This window comes from Choloepus didactylus, chromosome 11 (assembly GCF_015220235.1).
Source record: "Choloepus didactylus isolate mChoDid1 chromosome 11, mChoDid1.pri, whole genome shotgun sequence".
Taxonomy (NCBI): Eukaryota; Metazoa; Chordata; class Mammalia; order Pilosa; family Megalonychidae; genus Choloepus; species Choloepus didactylus.
In genome coordinates, this window is record NC_051317.1 from 69941474 (window position 1) to 69958964 (window position 17491).

The 17491-nt window shown below is 37.3% G+C and overlaps 1 protein-coding gene across 2 annotated transcripts in view; it reads left to right on the forward strand.

The window, feature by feature from the left end:
• Nucleotides 1-569: 569 nt before the first annotated feature.
• FBXO4 (F-box protein 4) overlaps nt 570-17491 on the forward strand; it is a 30362-nt gene continuing 13440 nt past the window's right edge. For both annotated transcript variants that reach the window (XM_037798971.1, XM_037798972.1), the window contains exons 1-5: nt 570-786; nt 1951-2186; nt 4875-5095; nt 8457-8532; nt 8644-8819. In XM_037798971.1, coding sequence (XP_037654899.1) covers nt 598-786; nt 1951-2186; nt 4875-5095; nt 8457-8532; nt 8644-8819 — 898 coding nt within the window. In that variant the 5' untranslated portion in view covers nt 570-597. The remainder of the gene's footprint in view (nt 787-1950; nt 2187-4874; nt 5096-8456; nt 8533-8643; nt 8820-17491) is intronic.

The following is a 17491-nucleotide window of genomic DNA, read 5'->3' on the forward strand; positions in this document are numbered from 1 at the left end:
TATGTTTTTATATAGTGGATGCAGGCTCATTTTGGCATAAGATCCTTTATGATGGGGCTCCTGACCCCTTCTCTAGTCCAGTTTTTGCTAATCCCCAAGAAAATAAATGGTAAATTGGGATTGGAAAAATTCCCCCAAAACTAGTACATACTATGGCAATGCTGAGAAGGAAGCAGGTGGTTAATTAAGCCCAAGATGGTGGAAGGGAACTATCAATAAAATGAGGAAGTGGAAAAGGGTTCCAGACAAATGGAATAACTTGAGTGAATTGAGGAAACTATAAAGCGGCAGGAAATTTTATAGCAATGGGTGAGGTTAGCGTGACTGAGGTTAAGGCCAGAAGAGAAAAGGACAGTGATTGTTGGGGTATTCAAGCTGGGTTCAGAACCACTTCAGTTGGGCCACATCCTTTCTCGCTTCTCGGCTTCGCTGGTCTAACCCCACGTCCGCGGCGAGAGGCAGATCCTCACGGAAAGCGTCGGGTGGCGAGAGGCGGAACCGCATGCCGGGCGGACCCAAGGCTGGAGGCGGACCCGAGGCAGGAAGGCGGACACGCGGCGTCACTCTGCGGTCGCGTCACGCGCGCGGCTGGCGGCCATGGCGGGAAGCGAGTTGCGCAGCGGAGGCAGCTCCCCGCCGCCGCCCCACAGTGACTGGGGCCGTCTGGAGGCGGCCATCCTCAGTGGCTGGAGGAACTTTTGGCAGTCCGTGGGCAAGGAAAGGGCGGCGCCGGCGACATCCCAGGAGGAGGTGGATGAGGAGGCCAGCACCCTAATGCGGCTGCCGGTGAGCGTCAGCCACCCGCCCGGGAGGGCCGCGGGGCGCGGCCGGGAGGGGACGGCCACCCTAAAGGCCTGGGAGCTCTGGGGACTCTCCCCGCGTCCCAGCCTGCGTCTGGCCCCGTCCCTGCTGCCATTATGGGCAATGTCATCACTTAGAAACAAGTGTTGACCAGAAACGCTGTGGCTTTGACCCCTAATGCTCCGGAGCCCGGGGCTGAAGGTTGCAGATAAACACACCTTCTGGGGCACTCTCGTGTGACTAGCCAGATCACCCTCCGGTTTTCTACCCCAAAAAAGCAGGCATATAGGACTAGAGGTTAAGGAAATAAGGGAGCCATTCCCAGACTTTCTGATCAGCTTGGGAAAGCATCCAGCATCTGTCTTCTCAGCGTCTTTCATTTTAGGCGCGGTGTATAAAAACACTGGACCAGGGGCGGGGCGTCACCCCAAACCCTCTCTGTGGATATCGTTCAGACATTCGACTATTATTGTTGTCACTTACCATATATTTGAAGTAACAAAACTGGTACTTAATTGAAAAGAAATGAATTACAAGTGCCTCAGGATTCAACAGGCCGCACGGATTATACATGTGCGAGAAGAAATTCTTATGAATTATTTGAATTCCGTATCTTATCTGGACTTACTGACACCTTTCTCTGACGTCCATGAGGAGTTGGAAATTTCAGGTTTAGAATGCATCCAAAGTCCTCCCCCTTACAGAGGTTGTTTGAAACAATTTAACTGATTATGTAGAAGAACACAGATGGCAAATTTCCACTCTTTGAATTGATATAGTGATAAAATCAGAAATTTGCCCACTTGAGACTGTTTATTCTTCCTTAAGTAATTAATTCAAATAAATGTGTGTGAAAATAAAAATTAAAGGAACTGGTTATTCTGCTTGAAAAAGTAGCAGGACAGTGGTTGAGTTTTCAGGAATGTTTGAGTGTGTCAGAAATTATGTTCCTTATCATTCTTTCCTAATGGCAGGAAAATAACTTCAGATTGATAGCTTTAATTATTTAAAAGCCCAACTGTTCGGCTGACCCTTGGTTATTTGGTGTAACAGTAATTCTTGGTAAATTTTATGATTTATCATTAAAAACAGTTTTCCAGGGTAAATTATTTATCCTGTCTCCCTACCTATTGCCTCTTTTTGTTTCAGATTGATGTACAGCTGTATATTTTGTCATTTCTTTCACCCCATGATCTTTGTCAGTTGGGAAGTACAAATCATTATTGGAATGAAACTGTACGAGATCCGATTCTGTGGAGATACTTCCTGTTGCGGGATCTTCCTTCTTGGAATTCTGTTGATTGGAAGTCTCTTCCGGATTTAGAAATCTTAAAAAAGCCTGTATCTGCGGTCACTGATGGTGCACTGTTTGACTATATGGCAGTGTAAGTATCTAGCTTTAAGAATTAAAAAGGAGACATTAAATTTTACTGTACTGTCAATAATCTAAGTTAGTCCCCATACTACTAACTTCCTGGATTTGGGGTCTGCCTGAGTCCTCTTATAAAAATAGTGAGTTGAGTTAAATGACTTCCTTTAGAGGATCCTTTCAGCTTGTAATGTATGGTAGCACAGATGGCAAGAAGTAAAAACTTCTTATAATTTTCATTATCTTTGAAACATTTGTCTTTTTATTAAACAGTAAACACTTTTTCTATATACAGAAAAGGAATGACCAGAAATCAGAGAGCAATTCTTTTGCAGGAAGAAAACAATTCTCCAGGCTCTAAGAAATGAGATTTTGTTATTACCCAAAAGCATTGACATTTTCAAACAACAAGTAGATGAGAGAGAGTTAATATTATTGAGTATCTGCAGTGTATTAGGTTTTATGAGGGATGCTTTGTATATATTTACTCATTTAATCCCTATGCAATAAGGAGGTATTCTTGTTTTATGGTGTGGAATTGAGATTCAGAGAGGGTACATGATGCTACCTCAGAGATATGTAGTATCACTGGACTTGCTTATAACCTGCTTTATTAAAAACCCCAAATTTGAGGCATTGCAAATAAAATTAAAAGAATATTTATGCTTTAGGTAAGAATTTTTTTGCTGTGCTACATTCAGTAGCTACATACAGGATTTTTTTTCCTATTTTATTTAAGTTATTCAGAACCTTTTCTTATTTTTATGTCATTCCTTATTGCCATTACATCAAGTCTTGGAACACTACTTGATTAAAATGTACACGATGTGTTTTATAAAATCTCAACAATGCCAGTGTACCCTTACTTTCTGGGTGTTACTTCTGTGACACCCCACAACCAAACATTTCATTAGGTATATCTGATGCTTTAGAAACAGATTTCCCCCAAGGAATAGTGATAATTATAAATACTACTATTTATAATCATATAAGCTATTTCTAATCCTTACAAGTCTGAATTGGTTGATATTGCTCTACTATTGCAGATGAAGAAACTAAAGTTCAGACTATATGTGACTTACACAACTAATTAAGGTGGTAAAGCTGGGCCAGGTCTACCTAGCTCCAAAGATGTTTTTTTCTCTTTCTAAATTACAAGTTTCCTAAATAAAAATGATTTTTTGTTAGGTTAGCCATTGTATTAACCAGCTTGGATTTAGCAAAAGGACTTTAGATTCTGTTTATTTATTTTTTAACAGTTTTATTCACATACCATGCAATCTATCCAAAGTGTGCAATCAGTGACTCTTGGTATAATCAGAGTTTTGCATTCATCACCACAATCAATTTGAAAACATTCTCATTGCTATGAAAAAAAAGAAAATCCCATACCCTTTATACCCTCCTATTACTGATGCTTAGCTTTGGTATAGTACCTTTGTTACAATTGATGAAAGAATATTGCAGTGTTACTGTTAAAATAGTCCTTAGTTCACATTAATTGTATTTTTTCCCATATACCATCCTATTATTAACAGCTTGTAATAGTGATGTACATTTGTTGTAGTTCATATAAAAACTTTCTTATATTTCTTACAATTAACCACAGTCATCGTCCACAACAGGTTTTGCTATTTTATACAGTCCCATGTTTTATCCTCTAGCTTTCCTTCTAATGACATACACAACCCTAGACTTACCCTTTCAGTCAGCACTGTTAGTTACATTTGCAGCTTGTGCTACCATCACCTCTATCCATTTCCTAACATTTACAATCAACTTTATTAAAAATTCTGTATACATTAAGCATCATCGGCCCATTCTCTAACCTCTTTCTGTCTCCTGGTAATTTACGTTTATTTTGATTTGAGTAACTTCCTTTTAACTTTTGATAAAACATAGACATAGCTAGTTTAAAGAGTTAGAGCTCTTTCACATGATTCTTAGTTTGTTAGGTTATTCTTAAGGAACATTAGAGTCTCCCTATATATTAAACAATCTCTGAACTTTTAAATTTTAGGCCATCAATAGGAGTACCTAAGAAATTTGATTATATTGATGGTCTTGGTAATTTTATATTTTTGTTTTTTATAGGGACTTGTATAATAACTCTCTGTACAGTTTATCTTTAATGTAGGGTTTCTCAATCTTGGCATTCCTGACATTTTGGACTGGCTAATTCTTTGTTGGGGAAGGCTTTCCTGTGCATTGTAAGATGTTTAGCAGCATCCCTGGCCTCTACCTACTAGATCAGTAGTACCACACCTCCTCCCCGATACAAAAACTAAAACTGTCTCCATACATTGCCACACATTTCCTGGGGAGCAAAATCACCCTAGGTTGAGAACCAGTGTTCTATGTAGGGAATTTTAACCATTGAAACAAGTGTTAGACCAAGTGTTCCATGAGAGAATCTAAATTTAAACGAAAGATGAGAAAGTAAGTTACCACTTTCTGGGGAAGACTTCTTTACCTTCTGGACCACTCCCACAGCACCTTGGGCTTTTTACTCTCTTGGCACTCAGTAAACAATTTATAGTGGTTTCTTTCTGTCCTCCACTGTGCTTCTTGAAGATTGGAGCTATATAATCATTGTATCTCTTGTGTCTAGCAGGTACTCAATTAATTATATATTGTTGAATGAATAACTGGATAAATGAGTTTTTTTCTATGTTAATTTTCTAATTATGACAATTTTGTACAGCTATAAAATGTGTTGTCCACATAGAAGAAGATCCTCAAAATCCAGCCGTCCTGTGTATGGCGCTGTCACCTCTTTTTTGCACTCACTGATCATTCAGAATGAACCACGATTTGCTATGTTTGGACCAGGTTTGGAAGAATTGAATACATCTTTGGTGTTGAGCTTGATGTCTTCTGAGGAACTTTGCCCAACAGCTGGTTTGCCTCAGAGGCAAATTGACGGTAATTTTCATGTTAGTCTACAGTACATGATAATTCAAACACTTTGAGCTTGTCACTAATGTTGAATAGAGAATAATTCATTTGTAAATTGATTAATTGATGTAATGAAATATAGTAATTTGGTGGATGGGAACCCCTAAGTCCCAATGGACTGAAAGAATTAATTTACTTATAGTTAATAAGCAAATAAGGTAATCTTATTCATTATTCCTCAAATTTGTATAATCTAGAATTTAAGATTACGTGAAAGTAAATTATGTTTTATTCGTACAGTGGATATCATATGTATTTTACAATATTTTCAAAAGAATGTTATCAGCAAAAATCATTCAGCATCTATTATGTGTAAAGTACTTTGATATATATTGGAATATCAATAAAGAGCTATATCATCACCCTCTTTCTTTGAAGAAAACCATATAGTTTGCAAGGCAGGATGTATAATAGAATGTAAATAACAATATAATCCAGTTTATTCTTTATTCACTTATTGAGAATAGCTAATAGATGCTAGGTGATTTAAAACAATAACAAAAAAACATCTGTGAGCCATAAAGATCCTTGGTTAAGGTGAGGAGATAGACAAGTATACAAGTAATTAGAAAATGATGTACTTAGTTACTGGGTAGAAAAGTAGAGGTGAAGAGGTGAAGAAGGCTCCAGAGTGAAGATGATGTCTCACAAGCCATTAGGATAAGTAGGAATAAGCCTTTAAAAAAGTATCCTAGGCAATGAGAACTATATTTGCAAAAGCACAAGGGTCAAGGTGTGCCTGACACATTTGGGGTAGTTCTCTGTGACAAGAAAGACAACTTATATGCCATGCTTAAGCATTTGAGAAGTGCTGAAGGATTTTAAGCAGGGAAATGGAATGATCAGGAGTACATTTTAGAAAGATTACTCTGGCTACCGAGTAAAGAATGAATTAGAAGGGATTAAAGGCACAGAGAAGCTACTATGATATCATGATAAAAATATGAGTAGAGCATCCAGGTTAGTGGTAAAGGAGAGGAGAGAATGAGTGCTATGGATATAGAATTGACTGAATGTGTATTAGTAATGAGGATGACTCTTGGTTTCTGGTTTGGGTTTCCTGTTGGATGATAGTGCCATCTATTGGGATAAGGAATCACATGAGGAGGAAGTGAACCTTTTTTTGAGGAGGGGAGGGATGTGGAGAAAAGGAAGAGAGTTGTGATCTGTATAGGGAGAGTGAAAACTGTTTGGAATTATGTTCTCTTTTATAAATCTGTGGGATATCAAAGAAGGGATGCCTACTAAAAAAAAAAAATCCACTTGAATGGAAGCTCCAGCAGGGCAGGAATCTTGTCAGCTTTATTCTTAGTTGTATTTGTGGTGCCAGGTACATATTAAACTCCCAATATATATTTGTGGAGTTAGTGAATGACTTTATATATTACTTTATGGATCCAGATGTCAAGAGCAAGATCTGGGTAAGAAATAGAGTCATATGGAGTCCACATGGACTTAGTGGTTCCCTAGGGTGGAGAGTAAGACTGTAGCCAGGTGCTGAAGTCTTCAAGTAATGTTTAGGGAAGAGATGGTCAAAAGGAGATTCATAAATAATGTCAAGGAAGGAGAGATGGTGTTATAGGTCAATGTTGTGTTTTTCAAAGAAATGGAGTTTTTAAAGAAGGTTGGGGAGTAAAGAAAACACTAACCCCACCTCATTAATCTGAAGTGTAAGAGAATAAGCAACTTTACTACTTGCAAGTTTGCTGCAAGAGAAGCAACATCCTAGGGGCAGGTCATTTTTTCAGGTAAGGTCATAGGAAAGAAGGAACACTTCATGAAGCGGTTGAGGATATGGGGAGATTTGCTGATTGTGAAATGGAAATTCCATCTCTAGACAGTAGCTGGAGTGACTGTTAAAAAATGTCCATCTAATTATGCCCCAGATCCTTCAGTGTCAGGGAAGAATGAAATGTTGGAGCAAGGAAGTGCCTGATAGTATGGGGACCTTGTTGGGCTGAGGATAGATATGTTAAGGGGGCAATCTCTGGGAATTAAGCTCATGAAAATAAGGATCAGAGACATAGTATATTTTGTTTTTATGATCTTTTGGGGGTGTTTGTGCACAAAATGTGGTGACCAGAGGACTAGGGTCACTTGGCCTGTGATGGTGACATTCCGAGCAACCAAGATCTCTATATGTTTGTTTCCTGAGCTGGTGATATGGGATGACATGTATGATGTATTTAAACAACTAGATTTTTTATAATGCAGGGCTTAGGGTGTGAAAGTCTGGAGTTGTTTCTAATGAGCTAATTAGGGACCAGATAATATTAAGTTTTTGTTTCTTTATATCAACAGCAGTGGGTTTGAAGGATTTTAAGAAGAGAAGAGACTTAAGTAGATAGGCATTTTTAAACATTCTCTCTAGCTACTGTCAGAAGAATGTATAATAGGGAGTGAGAGTGGATATAGGAGCCTTATTAGAAGTGGTTGCAGAAGTCTAGGTGAGAGGTGATGGTAATTTGGACTAAGAATGGAGAGAAGTAGACAGATATAAGAGGATATTTATGCAGCAAGAAGAAGAAATAGAACCATGAATGTCTGGAAGGGTCTTTCTAGGAGGCAAGAGGAGAACTACATCCCCCAAGTGTTAACAGAGCCAAAGGAGGGAAGAGATTAAGAAAGGACAAATAGTGTTGAAAGATTCAAATTTAAGTAGTAAGATGCTAATATTTAGCCCCTGTTATTTACCAGTCTTTGTACTAGGAGTTTTACATATATTATCTCATTTAATCCTTGCAGTAACCCTAAGAAGTATGCATTATTTCTTTTTTGGATGTTGAAACTGAGGCTTACAAATTCATGGCTAGTTAAGTAGCAAAGTCAAGATTCTAGTCCAAGTCTGTCTAATTCTAAATTTCCGTATCTGCTCTATTTCTTCAACTTTCTAAGGTACTATTGGTGACTATCAATTTAAAAACATCTTTTCAGAGGGAAAAAAGCTATTTTATTGAATGTATATTCATGATTGTAAGACTAATAAGAAACATAAAAATAAGAAAGTAAGCCTTAGTTTTGAGGATAAATACTAGTAGCTATTAGAATACAGTTGCTGCTGATACAGTGTTAGTGATGATGATATAAAAAATCTTAAAACTAGCAGTTCTTTGTTCTCTATTCATATTTTTAATTGCTATGTGAATTAAAATTGCATACAACATTTTTTCTTTATCACACACATTGCATTCTTTTCCAAAGCTATATATAATTTGTAATAGAAGGATTTTTTTTTCTTTGCTCTTTTTATTTTCACTGGGTTTTTGCAATCTGATCTTTTGTTGTCTGTATTAAGGACTTGTTTTGATATTGTACTTTTCTCCTTTAGGTATTGGATCAGGAGTCAGTTTTCAGTTCAGCAACCAACATAAATTCAACATCCTGATATTATATTCAACTACCAGGTAAGGCTACCTGCTTAGGGGCCTGCCTGAGACCATCAGAACTTGGAAATATTAAGGGGAATAGCGCCTGTTTAGTGTCTGTTATGTTTTATATTTACACTTTTCTTATAGAAAAGAAAGAGATAGAGCAAGGGAAGAGCATACAAGTGCAGTTAACAAGATATTCAGTCTACAGAATGAAGGGGATGATCAACAAGGAAGCCGGTATAGTGTGATTCCACAAATTCAGAAAGTATGTGAAGTTGTGGATGGATTCATCTACGTTGCAAATGGTGAAGCCCATAAAAGTAAGTATTCTCTTATTTTCTTTTTAAAAGCACTATTATGTCTTTGTTTTCAAAGCAAATGAGAAAATACAATTTTAATCTTTACTATGGTTTTGTTACTGATACAGAGAACAGATGGAACAAGGGTATATGGTGGGTTTAAACCCACCATGTTAATAATTACATTAAATGTTTATTAATTTTATAGTGATAAATTACACATTTACTATGTTCATGGATTGAGAGAATATTTTTAAATGTCAATTTTTAACAAATGTATCTATAGTTTCAACATCATTTCAGTCAAAATCACATCAGGCCTTTTTTGTAGAGTTTGGCAAGGTGATTCTAAAATTTAAATGGAAATCCAGGTTACAAAATAGCTAAAACCATTTTGGAAAAGGAAAAACAAAGTTGGAGGCACTCGTGCTGATTACAGAACTAACTACAAAGCTACACTAATGCAGTCAGTGTAGTGTTGGCATAATATGGATAGATATAAATATCAATCAAACAGAATGGTAAATCCAGAAACAGACACACACATATATGGTCAATTGATTTTCAACAAATGGTTCTAGAACAATTGGTAATATATACGCAAAAAAATGAACCTCAACCCTGATGTTACACCATATACAAAGTTAACTCAAAATTCATCATAGAAGTAATTGAGAGAGCTATAACATATAAAACTTCTAGAAGAAAACATCGGAAAAAGTCTCTTTTACTTTGGATTTTGCCAAGATTTCTTGGAATACAAAAACCTGAAGTCATAAAAGAATTGACAAATTGTACATCAAAATTAAAATCTGTTCAAGAAAACTGTTAAAATCACAAGATTGGCAACCTATTGGGAGCAAGTACTCACAAAACATAAATCTGATAAAGGACTTGTATTTAGAATACGTAAAGAACTATTACAATTCAATATTAAGAAGACAAAAGATTTGAACACTTCACTAAAGAAGATATATAGGTGGCAAATAATTATGTGAACATTTAATCACCATCATTAAATAGTAGGGAAATGCAAATTAAAGCCACTTATCTCAATTATTGTTATGTCGTTCAGACAAAACAAAACAAAACAAAATGAAAAAGATTTCAACTTCAGAATTAACAATTATGGTCTAAAAGATAAATACAGAGTTCTGGATCTTATAAACAGGACACAGTTCAAAATTGTTCATGTACAAAACCATAAGGCAATCTCAAAAATTTCAAATGGTATTATGTAGACTTTGATTTCTAACCTCCAAGCAAGTAAATTAGACATTAATACCAAAGAGAAAAATGAAAAGTATATTGGAAATTTAAAACATTCTTCAAAATGGCCAATGGATAAACATGGATATCATGAGTAACTAAAGAAAAAATTGTGGTAGTTCTAGAAGATGGTTCAGCATAATGGTTAAGACAATAAAAATAGTAATAGCTGATATTGATAACCCTTTCTATGTTAAGAACTGTTCCAGGTGATTTATGTATCATTTTGATTTCTCAGAACAACCTATGATATATTAAATATCCCTCATTTGTATGAAACTGGGACTTAGATTGTGTAACAAGTTTACCAAGAAAGGATGCTGAATTTTTTCAGATGCCTTTTCTGAGTTAATTAAGTTGATCATGTGGGTTTTTTTTCCCTTCATTTTGTTGATGTTGTGTATTATGTTAATTGATTTTCTTATTTGAACTACTCTTACATACCTAGGATAAAAGCCACTTGATCATGGTGTATAATTCTTTTGATGTGTTCTGGATTCAGTCTGCAAGTATTTTTGAGGATTTTTGCATCTTATATTTGTAAGAGAAATTGGTCCGTAATTTTCTTATATTATCTTTATCTGGCTTTGGTATTAGGGTGATGTGGGCCTCATAGAATGCAGGTGGTGTTTCCTCTTCAATTTTTTGGAAGAGTTTGAGCAGGATTGTATTAATTCTTCTTGGAATGATTGGTAGAATTAACCTGTAAAGCCATCTGGTCTTGGGTTTTTCTTTGTTGGGAGAGTTTGATGACTGATTCAATCTCTTCTAATTGGTCTGTTGAGATCTTCTGTTTCTTCTAGAGTCAGTGTAGGCTGTGTATTTCTAGGAATTGGTCCATTTCATCTAGGTTGTCTAATATGTTGGCATAAAGTTGTTCATAGTATCCTCTGATGAATCTTTTTATTTCTGTGGGGTCAATAGCAGTGTCCTCCTTCTCATTTCTGATTTTATTTATTTGCATCTTCTCTCTTTTTATCTTTGTAAGTCTAGCTAAGGGTTGGTCAATTGTATTGTTCTTTTCGAAACAAACTTTTGGTTTTGTTTAGTGTCTCTATTGCTTTTTTATTCTCAATTTCACTTATTTCTGCTCTAATCTTTGTTATTTCTTTCCTTCTGCTTTCTTTGGGGGTTAGTTGACTGTTCTTTTTCTACTTCTTCCACGTGTGCAGTTAGGTCTTAGATTTTAGCTCTTTCTCTTTTTTTTTAATGTAAGTGTTTAGGGCTACAAATTTCCCTTTCAACACTGCCTTCACTGCATCCTGTAAGTTTTGATATGTTGGGTTCTCATTTTCATTCATCTCAAGATATTTACTGTTTTCCCTTTCAATTTCTTCCTTGACCCACTGATTGTTTAAGAGAGTGAACTTCCATTTATTTGTGGATTTTCCAGTTCTCTGCTTATTATTGATTTCCAGCTTCATTCCATTATGGTCAAAGAATATGTTTTATATGATTTCAAACTTTCTAAGTTTACTGAGACTTGTGTTATGACCCAACATGTGGTCTATCCTGGAGAATGATCTACCTGCACTTGAGAAGAATGTATATGCTGCTGTTTTAGAGTGCAAGGTTCTTTATAAGTCTTTTAGCTCTGGTTCATTTATCTTACTATTCAAGGTCTTTGTTTCCTTATTGATCTTCTATCTAGATGTTCTGTCTATTGATGTGAGTTATATATTGAAGTCTCCACCTATTATTGTAGAGGTGTTTATTTCCCCCTTCAGTTTTGCCAGCGTTTGCCTCATGTATTTTGGAACACCATGGTTAGGTGTATAAATATTTATGGTGGTTATTTCTTCTTGGTAGATCACCCCTTTTATTAAAATATAGTGTCCTTCTTTGTCTCTTATAACTGCTTTGACTCATAATCTACTTTGTCCAATATTAGTATAGCTACCTCAGCTCTTTTTTGGTTACTATTTGCATGGAATCTTTTTTAATCCTTTCACTTTTAACCTATTTGTGTCTTTGGGTCTAAGGTAAGTCTCCTGTAAATAACATATAGTTGGATCATTTTTTTTTAATTTAATAAATTTTATTTTGAAATGAATTCAATCTTACAGGAAGAGTTGCAAAAACAGTACAAACCCCATACATAGAACTCTATCATATCCCGACCCCCCTCCCCCAATATCCTGATCCACCACCTTTAACATTCTGTCACACCACCATTTCTTTCTTTCCCTACCTCTCTCCCTCCCTCCCTCCCTCCCTATGAGCCATCATCTATTGCTCTGTTCTCTGAACATGTGAGAGCAAGCTACACATATCTTTGAACAAACAATATAATTCACATATACCTTTCCCATGGACAAGAACATTCTTTTATGCAATCTCATTAAGTGTAGTTAAGAAGTTCGAGAAATTCAACATTGATACAAAGCTTACATTCTGTATTTCCTTTTTTTTGTGTGTGTGTGTGTCCCATCTGTGTCCCTTTGAGCCTCCTCTCCTCCATCCTCAGATCCCATCCAGGATCATCTTTGGCATTTAATTGTCATCTATTTAGACTTTTTTTTTTTTTCAATTTTGGAAACATATATATAGCCTAAATCTTCCCATTCCACCCCCTCCCTAGCATTCCATTAGTGGGATTAATCACATTTAGAATGGTGCAATGCTATCACCTTCCCACCATCCATTTCTAGAATTTTCCCTTCACCCCAAACAGAAACCCTACTCTCATTTCTTAACTCCGCATTGCCCTTTCCCCCACTTCTCAGAACCCCTACTCTACTTTTCATCTCTATGGTCATATTCTCTGATACTTTCTTTGTGTTTACCGTGGGGCTTAAATTTAGCATCTTAAATCTATAGCAATCTTGTTTTTCTTTGATACTAACTTAACTTCCATATGACACATAAACTGTGTTCCTATACTCCATCATTCCCCCACCTTTATGTAGTTCTTGTCAAAAATTACGTATTTTACATTGAGTCCAAAACCACTGATTTGTCATTAGAGTTTATGTATTTTAGATCCTGTAGGAAGTAACTAGTGGAGTTATAAATCAAAAATACAGTAGTATTGGTATTTATATTTACCATGTGATCTTTACTGGAAATCTTTATTTCTTCATGTAGTTTCAGTCAATTGTTTAGTGTTCCTTCCTTTCAGCCTGCTCAACTCCCTTTAGCATTTCTTATAGGACTGATTACTGATGATGAAGTCCCTCAGCTTTTAATTATCCAGGAATGTTTTTATCTCCCCCTCATGTTTATCCTCCAGGTGTTTGTGAATTCTCCAAGTCTCTGATGGTTATTGACTTCTATTTGTATTCCATTGTGGTCAGAGAATGTGCTTTGAACAAATTCATTTTTTTTTTTAAATTTATTGCGGCTTGTTTTTATGTCCCAGCATATGGTCCATTCTGGAGAAGGATCTGTGATCACTAGAGAAGAATGTGTGTCCCAGTGACTTGGGATGTAATATTCTATATATGTCTGTTAAAATTTTCTATATCTCTCTCTCCTTTCTTTGTTTCTCTGTCGGTAGGGCTTCCTTTAGTATCTAAAGTAGGGCAGGTCTTTTATTAGCAAAATCTCTCAGCATTTGTTTGTCTGTGAAAAATTTAAGCCCTCCCTCAAATTTGAAGGAGAGTTTTGCTGGATAAAGTATTTTTGGTTGGAAATTTTTCTCTCATCATGGCCACTGAGTAGTCACTACTTAGTGTTATGTTGTTTCCTTTGTGTGTGGTGAATTGCTTTTCTCTTTCTGCTTTCAGAACTTGCTCCTTCTCTTCAGTACTTGACAGTCTGATCAGAATGTCTTGGAGTAGGTTTATTTGGATTTATTCTATTTGGAGTTCTCTGGGGATTTATGCTTTGTGTATTTATATTGTGTAGAAGGTTTCGGAAGTTTTCCCCAACAATTTCTTTGAATACTCTTTCTAGACCTTTACCCTTCTCTTCCCCTTCTGGGACACCAATGAGTCTTAAATTTGGACATTTTATTTTATCTATCATATCCCTAAGATCCATTTCAATTTTTTCGATTTTTTTCCCCATTCTTTCTTTTGTTCTTTCATTTTCTGTTCTGTGGTCCTCGAGGAGACTGAGTTGTTCAGCTTTCTCTAATCTTGTATTATGAGTATCCAGAGTCTTTTTAATTTGGCCTACAGTTCCTTTAATTTCCATAAGCTCTTCAATTTTTTTATTTACTCTTGCAATTTCTTCTTTATGCTCTTCTAGCTTCTTCTTTATGTCTTTTATATCCTGTGCCATGCTCTTCTTCATGTCCTTTATATCCTGTGCCATGCTCTCATTTGCCTGTCTGTAGTTCTTTGATTAATTGTGCCAAGTACTGTGTGTCTTCTGATCTTTTTATTTGGGTGTTTGGGTTTGGGTTCTCCATATCATCTGGTTTTATCATATGCTTTAAGATTTTCTGTTGTTTTTGGCCTCTTGGCATTTGCTTTATTTGATCTCTAATATGTCAGAACTGCAGCTTGGTGACGTACACTTTATCTAACCAGCAGATGGTGTCCATGAGTCACCTATTCCCCTCAAGTCAGTTCTCCCCAACTTTGTCTTTGTGGTGTGTGGGGATCTGACTCTGTGGGGTCCAACTGGTGCACTTAATTTGGGTGTGTTGTCAGTGCTGTCCACCCTGAATGAGGGGCATGTGTCTGAGAAGTTAGAGAGGAAGGGCAGCTTTAATAATCAAACCTCCCAGGTGTTCCTGGAAATTTAAGGCTGTTCTCTGCCACTGACCCACAAGTCCTTGGCATTGGCGTAGGTTCCCTGGGATTTCCTATTGGTTCCCCCTTCTCTGCTGTTCTCTTCCAGGACTTCTGCTGAGGGAGGGCCGTGTCACGTCACAAGTGTGCGCCGGCCTCCAGGGAAGCCCTGGGATGCCCGGCCATGCAGGGGCGTTCCCAGCCGGCTTCAAAGACGGTTGACTGGGGAGCGTTAATTTCCCCCTTTCCACACAGCACCACACTCCCAGCTCCAGGACAGTCAGCCATGGGTGTATTAAAGGCTACTGTCCACAGCCGACACTGTGGCGTGTGTGCGGTGCTGTGGGAAAGACTCCGCGTCACACTGGGCTTCCCAGCGCAACTCTGGGCTGCGGGCTGGGCCCCAGGCAGGAGCATCTTCCACCTGCGGGGAAGATGGCTGCAAGTCCTGCGGTCCTTTCTCCCTTTGGCTCCCCTTTGCTCCCCTGGGCCTGAGACAGTCAGCATCAGGTGTGGGAAGGGGTATCCTCTATGCCAGACACCTAGGTGTTAGCCCAACCCACTTCCACCATGCTTCACTGCGAGGCTCTCCCCGTCATATCTGCAGCTGCTCCCAGGCTTTTTTTTTTTTTTTTTTTTTTTTTTAAAGAACTAGTCTGTCTCCAAACACCAACCCACTGTTTCCCCACACCACAGCATGGCCGAGGGACTTTCAGCCGACTCACTCACTCGTTTCAGAATGCAGACTCCTGATTTCACCAAATGCACAGTCCCTATAGATTTAGCAGACCTTGTCTGGCTGGTGCTACTCTGGAACTGGTGTTCTGGGTCACTGTTTGGTTTTTATCTAGTATTTTTCACAGAGGTGTTTTTTTTGCCCTGTCTCACCTAGCTGCCATCTTAGGTTCTCCAGTTGGATCATTTTTAACCATTCTTCAAACCTGTGTCTTTTGCTTGGGGAGTTTAATCCATTAATATTCAGTGTTATTGCTGTAAAGGCAATACTTACTTCAGCCATTTTTCCTTTGTTTTAATATGTCTTGTCTTTTTTTTTTTTAATCTCTCTTTTCCTTTATTGTAACTTCCTTTTCTGTATATTTGCTCTTTTGTGATGTATCTTACTAATCCCTTTCTCATTTCTGTTTCTGTATATTTTGTAAATACTTTCATTGTGTTACCCTGGGGTTTATGTTACTACATCTATAACCTACTCATTTTATAAGATAACCAACTCAGCTTCAATAGCATATACATTCTCTGCTTCCATATTCCTCAGTTTCCCCTCTTTGTGTTATTTTTATCCCACTTTACCACTTTGTATTTTGCATGTCTTCTCTTAGGAAATATCCCGTTTTCTTGTTCAATTGTATTCTGATTCTTATATGAATTAAAGAGTAGAGTTGTATATTGAGTATACAGTACTATTGAGTTTTATATTTACTCTTTAGTTACCCTTACTGACAGTCTTTATTTCTTCACACTACTCTCCAAGTCATTCTCTCCTGTGTTTCCCTTTCAACCCGTAGAACTCCCTTTAGTAATTCTTATAGGGAAGGTCTTTTGTTGAAGAACTTTCTCAGTTTCTGTTTATCTGTGAATATTTTAAACTCTCCCTCATTTTTGAAGGACAGTTTTGCCAGATAAAGAATTTGGGCCTGGCTGTTTTTCTCTTTCAGTACCTTAAATATATCATACCACTGCCTTCTCCCCTCCATGGTTTCCAATGAGAAATTGGCACTTAGTCTCATTGAAATTCCCTTGAATGTGATGAATCGCTTTTCTCTTGCTGCATTCAGAGTTCTCTCTTTATCTTTGATATTTGACATTCTGTTTAGTATGTTTCTTGGAGTAGGTCTAAGTGATGGTTAGTTTCATGTGTCATTTTGGCCAGGTGACTGGCCAAGCAAGCACTGGCCTAACCATTACTGCAAGGACATTTGTGGCTGGTTATTAAACCAGAAGGATGGTTTATTAAGTCATCAGTCAATTGGCTGCAGCTGTAACTGAATACATCAACAAAGGGCATGTCTTCCACAATGAGAGAATTCAGTCAGGTGGATTTAATCCAATAAGTTGAAGACTTTTAAGCGAGACAGATAAAGGACCTTCACTTCTTCTTCAGCTAACCAGTGAAGCATTTCCTGAGGAGTTCATTGAACATCTTCACTGGAGTTGCCAGTTTGCTGCCTGCCCTATGGAATTTGGACTCGTGCATACTCACAGTTGTGTGAGACACTTTTATATAAAATCTTATATTTATAGATATCTCTGTTGATTCTGTTTCCTTAGAGAACCCTAACTAATATAACTTGGTACTGGGAGTGGTTCTTGAGAAACAGAATCTTAAAATGGACTTTTACAATTGATTTTCTACTCTGATTAGATTCAGAGGCACTAATGACTCCATTTCCAATAATCAACAGGGCACTGACAGTCTATGGTGTGAATTGGCAATGGAGATAGGCAAAATATCATCATTTGATTCTCCTAATCATACTCTTGTACGAAGCAAGGCTTTGGGTGACAGTGTTTTTGACACCTTAACAGAGTTTTGCAGAGTTAAGAGGTATAATGATGTTGGCTGGATAACCTTAGATATGCTGGATAAAGTTATAAGAGGAAAGGACGAGCTAAAGTCTTCAAATTTGAAACTGAAGTGCCATATGGGATGTAAAGGTTTCTTTGTGTGCCCTGAAAGAAAATCTTATTTCCAATGGCCACAGACTTGAGATTTCTGAAAAC